Source organism: Sabethes cyaneus, chromosome 1, assembly GCF_943734655.1.
Source record: "Sabethes cyaneus chromosome 1, idSabCyanKW18_F2, whole genome shotgun sequence".
Classification (NCBI taxonomy): domain Eukaryota; kingdom Metazoa; phylum Arthropoda; class Insecta; order Diptera; family Culicidae; genus Sabethes; species Sabethes cyaneus.
In genome coordinates this window covers 171,625,566-171,642,614 of record NC_071353.1, presented here as the reverse complement: position 1 = coordinate 171,642,614, position 17,049 = coordinate 171,625,566, and the positions used below count along the sequence as shown (strand labels likewise).

At 40.3% G+C, this 17,049-nt stretch overlaps 1 protein-coding gene across 1 annotated transcript in view; it reads left to right on the top strand.

The window, feature by feature from the left end:
- The window catches only part of LOC128738149 (otoferlin-like), an 85,732-nt gene that overhangs the window by 49,608 nt on the left and 19,075 nt on the right, over positions 1-17,049 (top strand). The window contains exons 10-12 of the mRNA XM_053833044.1: positions 7,918-8,074; positions 8,134-8,320; positions 8,381-8,753. Coding sequence (XP_053689019.1) covers positions 7,918-8,074; positions 8,134-8,320; positions 8,381-8,753 — 717 coding nt within the window. The remainder of the gene's footprint in view (positions 1-7,917; positions 8,075-8,133; positions 8,321-8,380; positions 8,754-17,049) is intronic.

Here is a 17,049-nt window from a genome sequence, read left to right as displayed (position 1 = left end):
CTCATCATTCCAGCCAACCCTCGAGCACTTTCGCTTGTTTTTGTAATAATGCAATTGCAACTCACATTTAATACCTTTTCACTTTCAGTGGTGAGAAATTAAAACAGTTTTACTCAGAACAGATGTGCGAACGCTTGAAATCATCATTTAAAAACATCTGCGTTTTTCACGCATCGCTTCAAGTCCAATCCAAACAACGCCTCATTTGTTGACAATCAATAAAACAAAAAATAACAGCGAAGTCACAAACAAACCAACAAGCAAATGCATTGGTATTTGCATTTGCAAGTCAAATCAGTCAATCAATTTCACCAGCAGCGTCATCGGTAGGCAGCATTTTAAACGAGAAACGCTCTGAAATTATAATTTCAACCTCAACCAAATTCACTAACAACCTGCAGATTGCAGCTGCGGGCTGCACTGGCAATTCCGGTTGTTGGTCCCCGTCGTTTTTGCCCCGCGGTTATTGCGTCCAATGCGGCACAACAACCCTGCCGACCGAAAATTCGATCGCCGCACAATATGGTCCGGTTTCCCGGTATTGACATCGAGTTTCTCGTTGTTAAATATTTGGCTTTTCAGCTTCGTGTTTTGCTTTGCCATTGCTCGACTGTTTGACTTTTGTACGTTTCGGCTTTTAACTTTCTGGCACCTTTGTTTTAATTTTTAACCGAAAAGTGCACAGGAAACGGATAGGAGATGAACAATCGTCGAATAAAATTTATCTAAGCAACTCTACGATACTTATTCAGCAGAAATTAGAGAACTTATACAACCTATTTCGTTTGAGGCAGTAAAACCCTTGTTAAGCAGTTATATTGCCCTTTATATCACCTCTGTACGCCTTTCCAAGTAAAAATTTCAGGCTGATCAAACGCTTCTGTAGCTAATTTTATTCAACTTGTGGCTGAACTATGGTTTAGTTTTAGAAATAAAAACCCTTTTTCAGCTACTAAACATGTAAGTCTGGTGGTTTTATCCAGCTTCAGGCTTGTTCATGACTGCTTTCGAAGCTGCAGTGAACCTTAATAGAGGCTTTCTCTCGCTTTTAAATAGCCAATTTATAAAACTTGGTAACCGAATAAAAACTAGGTAGTAGTTTGTAAAGCCACTTTATCACCCTTGAGCAGCCTCAATGTAGTGTGAAAGCTGTGAGCCAAATGAAAGCTTCTACTATTTCTAAAACTAAACCATAGTTCAGCCACAGGTTCATCCAAGAAACATTTATGTTGAATAGTAGCTTATTCAGCAGTTGTATAGCTAATTATCGGGTAACAAGCGCTTGATAAGCCTTTATACAACAAAAATGTTTGCTGGGCCGCTAAAAAAGTGTTTGATCAGCCTGAAATTGTTACTTGGGCAGCTGCTTTCGAAGCTGCAAAGGGGGCTTAATAGAGGTTTTTGCGCATTTTAAATAACCGATTTGCCCAATGCTGTCAGTTATTTTTTTAGAACAACAAATAGTCTTGCAACGCTTTTTCAATCGCTTAATTAACGTCTCATCAACCTTTATGCAGCTAAAAAATAACCTGTTTTTAAAAGTTAAAAAAATGGAACGCGTCATACTTATTTTGCTATAGCGTCGTACGCTATGTTTTTAATTTCGAATAATCAAGTCGTAGGTATATGCAAGCTAATTAAAAATGCATATCGTCTTTTTTCGGGAATTGAACCGCCATCCTCTGATCCATAAGCGCAGAAGAAAAAAAGAGAAGAGAAAAATTCAAACTGTGCTCAGTCTTCAATGCGATTTATTCTGCTCCGTTTCATTTTAACTTTTCTCTTTCTTGCTGAACGCAGTTATATGAGCAACCGCACACTATACCACTCATTGAGAAGCAACAGAATGTTACTACACTTTGAATACGTTGATGCGTTGCGCTGACGTATGACAACTATGGGTAGTTTTAACATGGGTAGTGCGTTGAGAAAAAACGACGATTGTAAATAGCGGTCATTGCCATCAGAAAAATATTAATCCATTTATGCAGTTGAATCATGATTCTAACATTTCTTACGGCAATAGTGCGAAAAATGTAATTTAGATATGACAACATTGGAATTCCCATGCACTTGCTTCTTGACGCGCACCTACAGAAAAGTCCCATTATAAACAAAGGTAATTCTCCGCTAAGATTCAAAATTTAACGACGTTTGATTGCCTTGACGCCTCTGAGTCTATAGTTTCTGTACGCGCACCGGTTGTTTCGTTTTCAAGCTTACTGCTGTAGCTATCGAGAGGACCGAGAGCGAAACCTAAAGTTACTCATTTAAAGAGCGCATTAAGAAGTTTTTCTGCGCGTCAGTTTTTCTCTTTATGTTTAGTCTGTTTCTCATTGTGTGGATTTATTTCTCATTTTTGAAAGCAGTTCTGCTCATTGTGTTGAACAAAAAAAGTTGCACTTTTTGCACAATGAGTGAGGATATGACAAGCCTGCATAAGTGTATTGTTTGTAAAGCCACTTTAACACCCTTAAGCAGCTTTAAAGTAATTTGAAAGCTCTACTGATTTATAAAGCCACTTTAACACCTTTAGGCAACCGTAAAACGGTTTGATGTTTATAGCTGTTTAGAAGCGGATTGTTTAGCAGAAAAATCCGCTGTTTAAGCTTGTTTGGAGGAAAGCTTCGGAGGACAGCTAAACATCACTTGTTCAAACACCATTTAAAAGCTTACTTTATGCAGGTTTGATAGCCTTAAACCAACTCATTGTTGTTACTTGGGATACGTTGGATATACAGTAGGCGTTAAAGAGCTTTTTATTAAGATGAACAATCGTTTATTCAGCTAGTATAGCACAATTACTGAGAATATATTGACGGGTTGTGGAGAGGGTAAAAATGCGCCCAATCTGCTTGTGACACTATGAATGAAGCAGCTGATTTACAGTGCATTTGTTGGCTGCCTAAACTTATAGAATACAGAGGCCTTTGCTTTATTCAGCGTCTACCACCTGTATTCAGAGTTAAATCAGCTGTAACCAAAAACTGTGGATGACTGCGCAAACCTTGAGGCGTTCCCGGACGAAGTTCTCATCTTGAAGAAGAATCGCGAAGATGGACGAACTGGTGGGAGGCGGTAAAGATCATCAAGTTAACTGGTGAAACTATCTTCATTCGAGAGCGAGCTTGGAACGAGCCGCATAAACGGAAATCCGGTCGTATGATCAGAACTTTGCCATCATTTTACCCAGAAAACACCGAATTACGGAACTGCTGTTGGACGATTGTCACCAAAAATATTACCATGCAAACGATGGAAGCGTCGTTAACGAGCTGCGTGAACGGTTTTCCGTTTCACAGCTGCGAGTTGAAGTGCGTATGTCCAGGAAACGCTATATTTATGTAATGTCTTGTTTACAAAGCGATACCGGTAACTCCAAAAATGGGCCCACTTCCATCGGTCCGGTTGAAACCCTTCGTACGTTACGTCTCTTGGGTCTCCACTTAATGAAAATTGGTGTTGCAAAAGGGTGAGTCTGCTTGTATACGTTGCTGACAATACGAGCTATCCATCTAGAGAAGGCGTGCAAGAAGGCGACAATGCGACAAACTTTGTTGAAGCGAATCACAGGAATGCAGACAGAAATGAAGAGGATCAACGAGGAGTTAGGTAGTACCTTTACAAACGCCTACGCCCAGTGAAGATTCAACCCGCCTGCCTGCCACTCACATGAGAGGCTATTGGGATAGAATGATTCGCGCAATGAAAGAAGCATTAACCTTTGTTCGGGTAGCGCGGAAGCTCGATGACGAGTCGTTTGCTACAGTACAGTACAGTACAGTAGTATTTGTGTATTTGTTTATTTATTGTACATCATCTGACATAAAAGTCTTAATGAAGCGACTAAAATGAATTACCTCTAGCTAATCTATTTTTAAACATATAAATGGGTTCGCCAAATTCGAAGAGATGTTCAACACTATTAAAAATTCTCACACAAAACGCTGTTGGTTCAAAATAACCGAAGTTCGTCCGGTGAAACTGGTTTACAAGCACCGAGGATGGTCGCAGCACATATTGTGATGCACGGAAGTTCATCAAGGACAGTAATTTTGTCAACTGTGTCTAATCCAATTAAGCGGCAACGATCCGGATAAGAGGGCAGGTTGGCAGGATCTCGCCAACCGGTGCGGTGCCTGTCGAATGTCAGCTTTCTGTCAAGAATAACGCGAAGGTTATTGACGTGATCCACTCTGTTTAGCGCTTGCCCATGGATAGCATACTCGAAGAGAATCGGCGTTTGAGTTCGATGAAAAGTAATTACTTCACATTTAGCAGTGCTTATAAGCAAGGAATTCAGTTTACATTTCAGTCGTAAATTTATCTAATAATTGTCAAGTAGATTTTGAAGTCATCGGCATAAACAAGTCTTCATTTATTGTCTATGGCATGAGCTGCGTCATTGGAAAATATAATAAAAAGAAGTGGGACAAGAATGCTACCCTGCGGTACACCAGATGCGTTTGTAAATGCAGATGATACATCCGATCCAAGCTTGACTTGTAAAACTGGATCACACAGGAATGATTTCAGCCACGTGACAAACTGCTGAGTAGCATCCGTGCGCAAAATTTTGGTTAGCAGTGTTAGGTGATCAATTCGATCAAATGCTGCTTTCAAATCTGTATATATTATGTCAACTTGTGCTTTACGTTCGGTTTCCAAAATAGTATGATGAACTCTCGATCGCTCACCCTTGACTCCGAATTATTTTCTGCTCCTGAGTTCCGACGGAGTACGAGAACCGGAGAAGTTCCCTTATGGAAATTGTGGCGACACGGGAGGAGGATGCTCACCACAACAGACCCTTGCAGCGTTTGCAACAAACTTCCAAGTAAAACAATGATCAAACAATAACCAAACGGCTATGCAAAACTAATCTGAAAATAAAAGAAAAACAGAGAAAAAATAGCCACATAAATCTAACGAGCAATCGAAATAGAAAATAGATACCATACAATAAACATTAGAATAAACGTGATCTATTGCTCAGAAAAAAAAAACTATAAACGTGAGTGAATAAAGTGCAAGAGAAAGGGAAAATAACCAAATTAAAATCAAGCGAACCAAAACTGAAACAAAAAAAACCTAAAAACTGCGTAGATAAATAGAAACAAAAGCTCTAAAAGCTCATAGACAACATTCAAAACAAATGGATCACGTTAACAGTTATGCATACGCCGCTGTGCGAAGCCAAAAGTGTACAAACCCCTTATTAGACCAATAATTCTTGATGGACTTGAAGCGGTGATGCTGCTCACAGAGGACACACGCGCCCTTGCCATGTTCGGGCGGAACGTACTACGGACGATGTTTGACGAAGTACATACAGAAAGCGGAGAGTGGCGTATGAATCACGAGCTACAGGCACTGTTTGCACTGGCGAAAGTCGGTCTCGGTAGGCTTCAGTGGGCCGAACACGTCGTAAGGATGCCGGACGACAGTGCGAAGAAAACAGTTCTCTTAAATAACCCCATTGGCATCAGGAACAGGGGGGGAGTCTCAACATGTAAGATGGCCAGGTCGAAAGCGATTTGCGACTTTTGAGACGACTGGAAAATTGGCAACGAGTGACCCAAGGTCGAGTGAGTTGAATGGAGACGACTGCTTGAAACAACGCGAGACACCCCGGCTCTAGGCTGCTGGCGACGACGACGACCCATACTTCTTATTATAGCAATTTCTGGAAAGGAAATATATGTATAAGTGGTTGTGAGACATAAAGGGGGCGCTGATTAGTGAGAGGACTGAAAAGGAGTAAGAGGAACGTATAACTGTATAAAAGTAAATATATGTGTCTAAGCACCGCTTTACCTCTGGAAAGCCTAGACAGCTTTTTAGCAAACTTGGCACTTGGCACCTTCATCGTCGATCCGTGTTCCTTTATATAAGGGAATCAGCATAGGAAGGTTGACAATAGAAGGGGTTCCAAACAAGATGGGGAGATCTGAATGAAGATAAAGGGCTTTATTTGCCTTGCATTACGGGACTTTCTGGATCGATAACAAATTAACAAGTAGCTAGGAAGGGCTTCCGAGTAAGATCGGGCACTCAGCTAGTCGTAATAAATAAAGCAAAAAATCAAGCAAGATGATAAAAAGAGAACACGAAGAAATTTAATGAAGACCGGCAGAGAAACGAAAGACGTGAAAAAAAGTGAGAGAAAACAAATAAAAAACCTCAGAGGCATGTCATAAAAAGATTTAAAAATACTAAGGAAAAAGGAAATATGACGCAGAGGAAATCAGACCGAAAACCGAGGAGAAATAAAAGGAAATCAAAGCCAGTGGAAGGTAAATATGTCGAAAATGGTGGGAAACAGTATGAAAAAGCAAAGTTTATTGAGGAAAACCAAAGCGAATGTCACAGTATTCGAATAACAGGGCTAGGGCTAGGGCTAGGGCTAGGGCTAGGGCTAGGGCAAGGCTTTAAATTCTTCTTTAATTTTCTAAGAATTGTGTGATATTTTGATTTTGATGACACGTAATGTAGGATTAGGTTTAGCATTTAACAGAACAAATTAACAATGCTTCGATTTAATTCAAATTTTGTGTACCGTGCTGAATCAATATCCGGGCACTTAAGCAGATCTAAAAATGTGTTATGCTCCGAGTGCTTTGCTGAAAAGCAAAAATACCTAGTTTCTTTTTTATTTTTATAGTGTAAAAAGCAAGTACACTTCAGTTTTTCATAATTATTTTGAAAAGCTGAGATTTTTTCACATAACACATTAAAGACTCAGAAAGGTTAAAGAGGTCAGAAAGGGCTATTTTTTGTTTTCGCGATACAATTTTATTAAGCAATTATGTACATTTTCAATAATGCAATGGAGACGCATGGTGTATTGATTGCAACTCAAGCAAACGGGTTCCACTTTTGTGAATTTTGATAAACTGTGCTCAAGCAGTAACAACAAACAGAGCAACAAAAGGTAAAGGGTCAAATTGTTAAACTGACGCTGACGGATGCGTTAACGCATAAAGGTCCATAAACATAAGGCATCCGTTTTTACCACGACTGCTCCGTTAGAATATCATTTTCTGGAGTCACAACCAGCAGAAGAAGCTTGAATGAAAAATCAAAAGTTAATAATGAAAATCATTTCCGCCACCAACCATAATCATTCAGCATTTACAATCAGCAGAAAACTGGTATTATTGCTAGCAGTCAAAGCCAAACACACCTTCTTCGCGTTCTTCTTCTTCCTCTTTGTGATCGATGACAGCGTGGATCCTGTGAGCTCACAGCAGGCCATTTCCAGTTGTCATCAATTTTACTTCGCTTTCCACTTGTTGACAGCGCGCGCGTTCGCGCGTTCGCTCGTCACAGTCGGCGGCGCCATCGCCGCCGCCCCATAAACCATCACTAGGACTTGTTGCTATGCATGCTTCGAACAGGAAGCAACATCCTTCGTTTTTTACCCCACGCGAGGAAGCCAAATCTTATAGCTCGCGTCGCGACCGGCCACGCGACCAAGGGACGAGCAAAGCACTTTCGCATTTGATTGCTTTCTTCCGTTTTCCCGTCGGACGGAGCTCGGAGGAATCGTTCATCCATCAGGCGAACGAGAGGCCGGCCGGAGACAATAAAAGAGAAAACTAACGACACCCATTTATTTTCCCGTCCATCATTTGAACAATTTTATTTCGCTTCCTATAAATAAACTAATGGCAGTTTGTAGACGAAGAGGCTCGTTGCATGGCATGGCTTGCTTTGCCGCTTGTCGGATGTTGCTTTGAGTGTCGGTACTTTAGCTACAGACAGCACCGGTGTTGTTGTTGTTGTTGTTGTTGTTTATGTTTTCTCTTAAAATAAAAACAATTGCGCCCTGTTTTGCTTGCTCTTTGTCGGATGCCTATTTTTACAGAGCCACCGTTTTAATTAGTTTACTGTTTCCTGTATCCTGATCCCCAGACCATCAGTTTTACCACAAGTGGGCACTGCTGACGGATCCGGAAGATTTGGTGTCCGGACCGAAGGGCTACCTGAAGTGTGATGTCGGCATCATCGGCAAAGGTGACACGGTTAAAGTTCCTCCCAAGTCCGAGAAGGACCCCGATGATATCGAGGCGTGAGTTTGTTTAATCTACCTTAGAGGGTTCGTGGTTTAACGATGGTTTGTTTTGGCAGGAACCTCCTACTTCCGGATGGAGTTCCAATAGAACGGCAGCGAGCTAAGTTTATTGTTAAAATTTACCGAGCCGATGGGCTGCCCAGGATGAATTCCTCTTTGATGGCGAACGTTAAACGGGCCTTTACTGGAGAAACCAAGGATCTGGTTAATCCCTATGTGCAGGTGTCCTTTGCTGGACTCGCCGTAGGTATTTCTATTCTCAATGCAAACAGTTTTTCTAAACAAATGCTTTTTTTTTTGCAGGGTAAATCGACCGTTAAAAAAGCATCCTACAATCCGGTTTGGAATGAGCAGCTAGTGTTTACCGAAATGTTTCCTCCACTGTGTCAGCGTATCAAGATTCAGCTGCGGGATGCCGATCCGATGAAACCGTCGATCATCGGCACGCATTACATCGATTTGAAGCAAATTTCCAATGATGGCGAAAAAGGTTTCCTGCCTACCTATGGACCATCCTTTGTGCATCTGTACGGCTCTACGCGGGACTATAATTTGATCGATCAAAACTCCAATCTCAATACTGGACTCGGCGAAGGGGTCAGCTACCGGGCCCGGCTTCTGCTGGCCATTCGAACCGAAATCACCGACAACATTGAACTGCTGACGGATAAAAATGGTGAGTTGTAAAACTGTTACATTCCTCTACTAGACTTAATTAGTAATGATCGATAGCGGACCGGGTGAAGTCCGGAAACTCCGGTCTGATGTCCGGTTCGAAGTCCGATCGGAGCGAAATTTTAGAGTCCGATTTTTTACCGGAGCTCAAATTCAAGCTCAAATTAAACCAAATTCAAAATAAATTGTAGCAAATTCAAGTCTAAATTGTCCTTAGTTCAAATCCAAACTAACCCAAATTGAAATTCTAATTTGTAGGGTATTGTCGTTATCGTCGGGCCACTGTTATGGTCGGGCCATCACGATTTTACAGTTTTAGTAACTCATGATATCTATGATACAACCATTGTAAAACTTCTTACTGTGATAGCTAACTTTTCACAATATTGTGAGTTTCAATCGTGTATTCAAAACACCCGTACTGAATTCAGTGACTAAATCTTACAAAAAAAGTTTTCCAGGCGCAATGAACTTTTCTTCAAGAAATGATTCATGAAATGTAATTATCGAGATAAATATTGAAAATGTATAAAGTGTGTGGTGCTGCACACGAAGACTATAGAAAAATCCCCTCCAGTAACGTGTTTGGGAAGGCTAAGGTGAAATACTAGAAAAGTGCTATTTGTAAAGGTCGGGACATTTGAGTAGTCATGGTTTGGCCACCTTAATTTCAGGCGCAGAAGCGCAATAATCGCCAGAGAATATCAGTCATGTAAAATGTGATGAAATAAAGCAAAATTAATACGATAAAAACTTAGATTTTTGTAGTTTTTTTTTTTTTCATTGTAGTTGTACACTTCGAAAAAGGCAATTGTAGCAATATTGATTTTACAAGATCGCCAAAATTTCGCAAAAATGCAATTAAAAATAGGGTATTTGTACCTATATGAGCCGTTGTTCACGGAATTCATTCTTTTCATGACTCTATATAGAATTTCAATACGTATGTCTTAGATTTTCTGCGGTGGCCCAACCTGTACAACATGGCCCGACTATGACAACATTTTTTGCCTTCACGTAAATGCCTATAACTTTTTTACTTTTCAAGCAATCAGTTCAAAACTTTCCGGAAATATTCCTTATTCTTAGACCTTTGCAACGATGTATTTAAATTTCCAAAATTAATTTTAAAACAAATGTTATGGGCGAACTCCAAAACGTGGCCCAACCACGACGACACTCCCCTACCAAATCAAGCCCAAATTCAAGCGCAAATTGATCCATATGCAAGATTAACTTGACTAAAACTAAATTCAAGCTCAATTTGACCCAAATTCAAAACTAAAATGACCCAAATTTGAGTCCCAATTGTCCTAAATTCAAGCCCAAACTGACCCTAATCCGAGCCTAAATTTGTACAAATTGAAATCTAAATTGATCCAAATTACAGCATATGTTGACCCAAATTCAAGCCCAAATTGCAAGCCCAAATTCTAGCCTCATATCATAGCAAAACTGGGCTAAATTCACATTCAAATTGGTCTAAATTCAAGCTCAAATTGAATCAACCTAAAGCTCCCAATTGACCCAAATTCAAAATTAAATTGACCCAAATTGAAGCAAATTAAAAAAAGACCTAAATTAAGTCCAAAGTGTCTCAAATTCAAGGCCAAACTGACCCTAATTTAAGCTCCAAATTTGTACAGACTCAACCCCAAATTGAGCCAAACTACAACTTGGCCCTAATTTTAACGCATATTGATCCAAATTAAAGATTTAATTAACCTCAATTCAAGCTTAAATGGAACCAACCTTCAGAAAACACAACAATAGGGCGACGAAAAGAAATCTAAAATAAGAAGAAAAGACAACGAAGAATCGCCGTAAAGACGATGAAAATACGATAAAAAAATTAAAAAGTACTGAGAAGATGGCGAAACTATGATGAAAAGTTGACAAAAATCTACAAAAATGCGACAGAGATTACAAAAACACGACGAATACGAAAGAAAAGACAATAAAAGAGATGACAACAAGACGACGAAAACCAGTCAAAACAGCAACAAACAGATGTATAAAAGTGGCTAAATAAAAAAAGACGATGAAAAAGTGTCAAAAATGCCAAAAGCAGACCTTAAAAACAACGAACAGATGACGAAAAACGTTGAAATGATAGCAAAAAAAACCATTAAAAGACGACAGAAATATGGTAGTAAGATTACAAAAACCATCGACTTTTTTATGAATAGAAGAAAATAAAGACATGATAAAAAGTGGGCGGAAGGGTTTCGAAAAGACAATAATAAGATCACGAAAAAATAATGACAAGTAGGCTAATCAAGAAATGCCGAAACAGACAACAACTGAGGACAAAAAGACGCAACTAAGAGTAACCAAGAACGCAATAAAAGACAGTAAAAAAGAATAACAAATCGCTGGAAATAGACTGGAAAAGAAAATGTACAGTTGCCAGAAACACAGATGTTAGAAAGAGCGAACCCCAGAGCCACATTCCTTCGTGTGAAAGATGAAAGGCGGAAAAACTTATATAAGAGGAGAATGATATTTATTTATTTATTTATTTATTTACTATTCTTTTTTCCATCCAGCCTAGTGGCTTTAATGAACTTAATTAAGCAGAATTAAAACTAAAAACAGAACATCTTTTTAGTCTATTGTTAAAAATGCGTGCTGGTTCACCGAACTCAAACAATTCTTCGGCCATGCTGAAAATGCGGATCATGGATGTGATCGGCTCATTTAGCCCATAGGAGGTGCGATGAAAGTTGTGCTGTAGTAATGCTGTTGACCTCGTAGGTCTCTGCTGTGCTCGAAAATTCAATGACGATAGCAGCCATGGGGCATCGAGTTCTCCATTGAGTAATTTTGCTACAAAAGTTGCTTGTTGAATCTTATGTCGTGTTTCAAGCGTATCCAAGTTCAACAACCGGCAGCGATCGCCATACGGCGGCAGATTTACGGGGTCGTTCCATGGCAGGTTCCTGAGAGCGAGACGAATAAACCGTTTTTGTACACGTTCTAGCCGTAGAGTCCAAGATAGATGATAGGGATACCAAACCAAAGAAGCATTTTTGAGGATTGGTCGAACTAGGGCACAATACAGCGATTTTAGGCAGTAAGGCACCGTAAAGTCTCTAGAGAGCTTAGATATAAATCCTAGTTGCCGATTCGCTTTGGCAACTATCGCAGATCGATGCTGATCGAATGACAATTTTTGATCCAAAACCACGCCTAGATCGCTCACTTGGTCTGCCCTTTGTAGTACAACACCATCGATTCTATAGTCAAATATAATTGGGAAACGATTGCGGTTGTACGTCATGACGACACATTTTGGAATGCTAATCGTAAGTCGATTTCGTCTGCACCAGTTAACGAAGCTATCCACAGTTCTTGTAGGTGCCTGCAATCATCAGGTGAACGAACTTCGTAAAACATCTTCAAATCATCCGCATATGCTAACTTGCAACCTGAGTCAAGCATGAGTACAATGTCATTGATATAGAGAATAAATAGTAGTGGGCCCAAGGTGCTACCCTGCGGTACACCGGATGCATTGACGAATGGTTCCGATGTATGCGTATCCAATCGTACACGAAGTGTTCTACCGACCAGATAAGATTGCAGCCAACGGGTCATATCATCAGATACTCCCAGGCGTTTTAACTTACACAACAGGATTACATGATCAATTCGATCGAAAGCAGCTTTCAGATCGGTGTATATGACGTCAACCTGGGCTTTGTTTTCGAGGTGTGTAATGCAAGTCGATGTGAACTCCAGCAAGTTGGTGGTAACTGGCATAAATCCATGTTGTTCCGGAGAAATATAGTTTTTAATTTGAATAGAGAACACATTGCCCACAATGATCTCAAAGAGCTTGGATCCGGTCGAAAGGTTTGTTATACCTCGGTAGTTTCTTCCATTGCGCTTATCACCGGTTTTGAACACGGGGATCATAAATGATGTTTTCCATGCACTAGGTAATACACGCTGAGCGAACGATTTGTTATAAATCAAGCAGAGTGGTTTGGCTAAAGCATCGATACAGCGACAGTATACAGCTGATGGAATACCATCTGGTCCTGGTGAGAACGACTGTTTTAGTTTTTTTGCGGTCTGGAGTACCATTTCACGAGTTACATAGAATATACCCATATCGATTGCATCAATAGGGACATCGGCAGCAGCACGTTGAGCCTCGGATGAGGGACAAGTGGAGGTGCTGAATACCGAAGCAAAGTGACGGACAAACAGCTCACAGGCATCTGCTGAAGAGTGTGCGCTTAAGTCGTCCAGGCACACATTAGACGGTGTATCCCTACACTTACGCTTAGCGTTTACAAAGCTCCAGAAACTGCGGGGGTTATGCCGAAGATTCGTTTGAACACAGAGAACATATAATTTATACAGAATTGCGTTATGTTTCCGGTATGCTTCGCTGCTTCTACGAAAGGCTCGTTTCGTTTCGACCGTGCGTGTACGACGTAATAAACGCTGAGTAGAATTTTTCTTGCGCTTTAACAAGCGGAGTCGCTGTGTGCTCCATGGGGGAGAGACACTAGGTATATTACACAGTGGAATGTTCGATCGAAACCAGTTAGTCAGGATTGCACAAAAATGATTTACCATATTAACAACTTCAAGAAGGGCGAATGATTCCCAGTCAAGATCGGAAATGTACGTGGAAAGTGCCGTAAAATCGATCTTGCGATAGTTCAGAGGTCTCGACCCAAGAATGCGTGACGGTGGATTAACGAGAGCTGGAGCTGATGTCTCCAGTATGAGTGCCGGGTAGTGAAGATCCACTGGTAATAGTGGGACAGCAGCATTATGGACGCATACACTAGAAGCTTCCGTGCAGAAAGCCAAGCCTAAAGTTCGACCGAGATGATTACAAACCATGTTTACCTGTTTTAGGTTAGCGAAGTCCATACCATCGATCAAAACACCAGCAGCCGACGGTAAAACAGTCGTGTCATGGCGGACGCCATTATTCCATGCTATACGAGGCTAGTTATAGTCTCCGCATACCAGCAACAGGTTGAATTTATCGTTACACAACTCGTAGACCGTTGCTATATGCTCACCTAACACAGCAGAATCATAACTTTTCTCAGGTGGAATATAAAGCGTACAAAGTAGAATTTTCATACCCCGTATTGTGGTAGCAACACATATCTGCTCCAGATGCCTACCGTTCACTGTTTCAATCTGGTTGCAAATATGTTTTTGTGATATCGCGATTAAAACTCCACCAAACCGTCGTCTATTGCTGTTGAGTGGACTGCGATCACACCGAAAAACATTGCAACTTGTACCAAATAGTTGGTTTGACAGAATGCAGTCGTCAAGGCCAGTTTCTCTCAACATGATGACGTCGTAATTGCAATCAAGAGTAGCAAGAAAAACGTCGTCGACTTTCGTCCTAAGTCCTCGTACATTCTGGTAATACATCCAGATACGGCCGGTATTGTCGCTGGGTGTCTCGGTTATAGGTAATGCATCATGCTGCGTCGGTTGAATATCTGTTGGCAATTTCGCACTTGCTTGGTCTGGGATTTTAGAAGTCCCGTATCCTACACCCGCACGCAGGACCGGGACGACTGTTGAGCGCTGGCAGCATAGGCTCGACTACGGCGGGGAGGTTATGGGCTTCCATGATAATAACACAGGTGCGCTCCGGTGTCTCGTTGTGTATCGTCAGAGGTGGAACAAGCGGTCGCCTGCTTTCTTGTAGTGTTTCAAACAGGCACGGATCAGGGAGTAGGCTATCTACTAACGGTGTGTGAGTCGGGCTGAAAGCGCGGTACGTATCAGCAGTGGATAAAACAGAGCGAAGTGTATACTTGCCATGAGATGGGTTACGGAAGCCGTGTTCCCTACATCCACACGCAGGACGACTGTTGTACGCTGGCAGCAACGGCTCGACTGCGGCGGGGGGTGGAGGGCTTCCATAAAACTAATGTCGTTGCGTCCCAACATCCCGTTGAGTGACGAGTGAGAAATCGAGCTCAAATTGACCCAAATTCCAGCTCGAATCAAAGCTCAAATTCAACCAAATTCAAAATAAATAGTCCCAAATTTAGGTCCAAATTGTCTTAAATTGAAGCTCAAATTTAAATAAATTGACTCAAGTTTAAGCCCAAATTGTCCCAAATTCGAGCCCAAACTGATCCTTACTTACTTACTTACTTAATTGGCCTAACGTTATATGACAAGGCCTGCGCAGTATTATTACTTGCGGAGTCCATTGCTTTGGTTTTTTTAGTGGTTCAGGCTTGCAAAGCCCGCAACCAACCCTACAGTATCGCCGGAGGGCCAACGTAGCTCGAAGGAGCCCTCCTCTCCTGTCAGCATACGACCTTGGTTTCCACCGGGATTGGTTACCCGGTCTCCATCGAGGTTGCTCGTATCCCGGTTGGTACCACGAGGAGGTAGGGGTAGGAGTTGCTAGGTAAGAGGCTGTGAATCACTGTGGGGTCTATTTTATGCCCAGTGCACAAGGCACCGATGGTACGCATTACCAAGCCGTTTATCAGCCCCAAAACTGGACCACATTCAAACCCAAATTGGTCCGAATTCAAGTTTAAATTGCCTCAAATTCAAACAAAAATTAATCCAAATTCAAGACTAAAGTGACCTAAAATAGAACACAAATTGACTCAAATTCAAACCCAAATTGAACTAAATTCAAGCCCAAATTTGTACAAGTTCAAGTCCAAATTGGACCAATTTCAAGCTCAAATTAAACCAAATTCAAAATAAATTGTCCCAAGTTTAAGTCCAAATTGTTCCAAATTCAAGCCCAAGTTGACCCGACTTCTAGCACAAATTGTTCCAAATTTAAGATTAAATTGAGTTAAACTCGAACTCAAATTGAACCGATTTCGAAATTAAACTGAGCCAAATTAGGTCAAAATTTTCCCAAATTCAAGCGCAAACTGACCCAAATTCGAGTCTAAATTGGCTCAAATTGAGGCTCAGTTTGAATCAAATTAAAATAAATTAGCCCAAATTCTAGTCCAAACTAACCTTAATTCAATCCCAAATTTGAACAAATTCAAACCCAAATTGACCCAAATTACAGCTCATGTGGTTCCAAATTTAAGCCCAAATTTTGCACAAATTCAAACCAAAACTGGACAAAATCCAAACTCAAATTGGTCCGAATTCAAGCTCAAATTGGCTCAAGTTCAAACACTAATGAAACCAAATTTAAGATAAACTTGACCTAAAATCGAGCTCAAATTGACTTTAATTCAATCCCAAATTGAACCAAATTCAAGCACAAATTTGTGCAAATTCAGGCCCGAATTGACTGAAATTCGAGATAGATTGTCCCAAATTTAAGTCCAAATTGACCCAAATTCAAACCTAAATTTGTACAAATTCAACCCAAAATTGACCCAAATTAAAGCTTATTTTTACCCAAATTCAAACACAAATTAATCCAAATTTGAGATTAAAATAGCCTAAAATCGAGCCCAAATTGTCCCCAATGCAAGCGCAAATTGAACTAAATTGGAATAAATTGATTTAAAATTAATTCCAAATTGACCCAAATTAACCCGAATTCAAGCGCAAAATTAAATTAACTTCAATTGAACCAATTTCAAAATTAAATAGACCCAAATTTAGGTCCAAAATGTCCCAAATTAAAACCCACTCTTACCCTATTTCAATTTAAACCCAAATTACAGCTCATTTTGACTCAAATTCAAGCCTAAATTTGTTCAAAATCGAACCAAAACCGGACCAAATTCAAGCTTAAATTAAACCAAATTGAGAATAAATTGTCCCATATTTAAGTACAAATAGTCCCAAATTCAAGCGCAAATTGATTCAAATTCAAGATTAACTGGACCTAAATTTGAGCTCAATTTGAACCAAACTCAAGCCCAAGTTGTCCCAAATTCAAATCTAATTCTCTAATCTGACCCTAATTCAAGCAAATTTACAAATTTAAGCGCAGATTGACCCAAATGCAAGCCTAAATTTGTACAAATTCAAACCAAAATTGACCTAAATTAAAGCTTAAAATGGCCCAAATTCAGGTTCAAATTGAACCAAATTAAAATAAATTGACCCAAATTCAAGTCTAAATTGGCTGAAATGGAGGCACAGATTGAACCAAATTAAAAGGTGAAGTTCCTGTGGAGATCTCAGTCGAGGTCGAAACTAAATTCGATTGAACTGTTAAGTTCTAATTGTAAGTCACCCGGAACCTGAAAAAACCAAATCGGATCTAAAAAATTCGTTACGATTTTTAGTCCGGATTTTCGTTTTCATACCGATGTGGATCCCTAATAATTAAACTTATTCATCATCTTTTT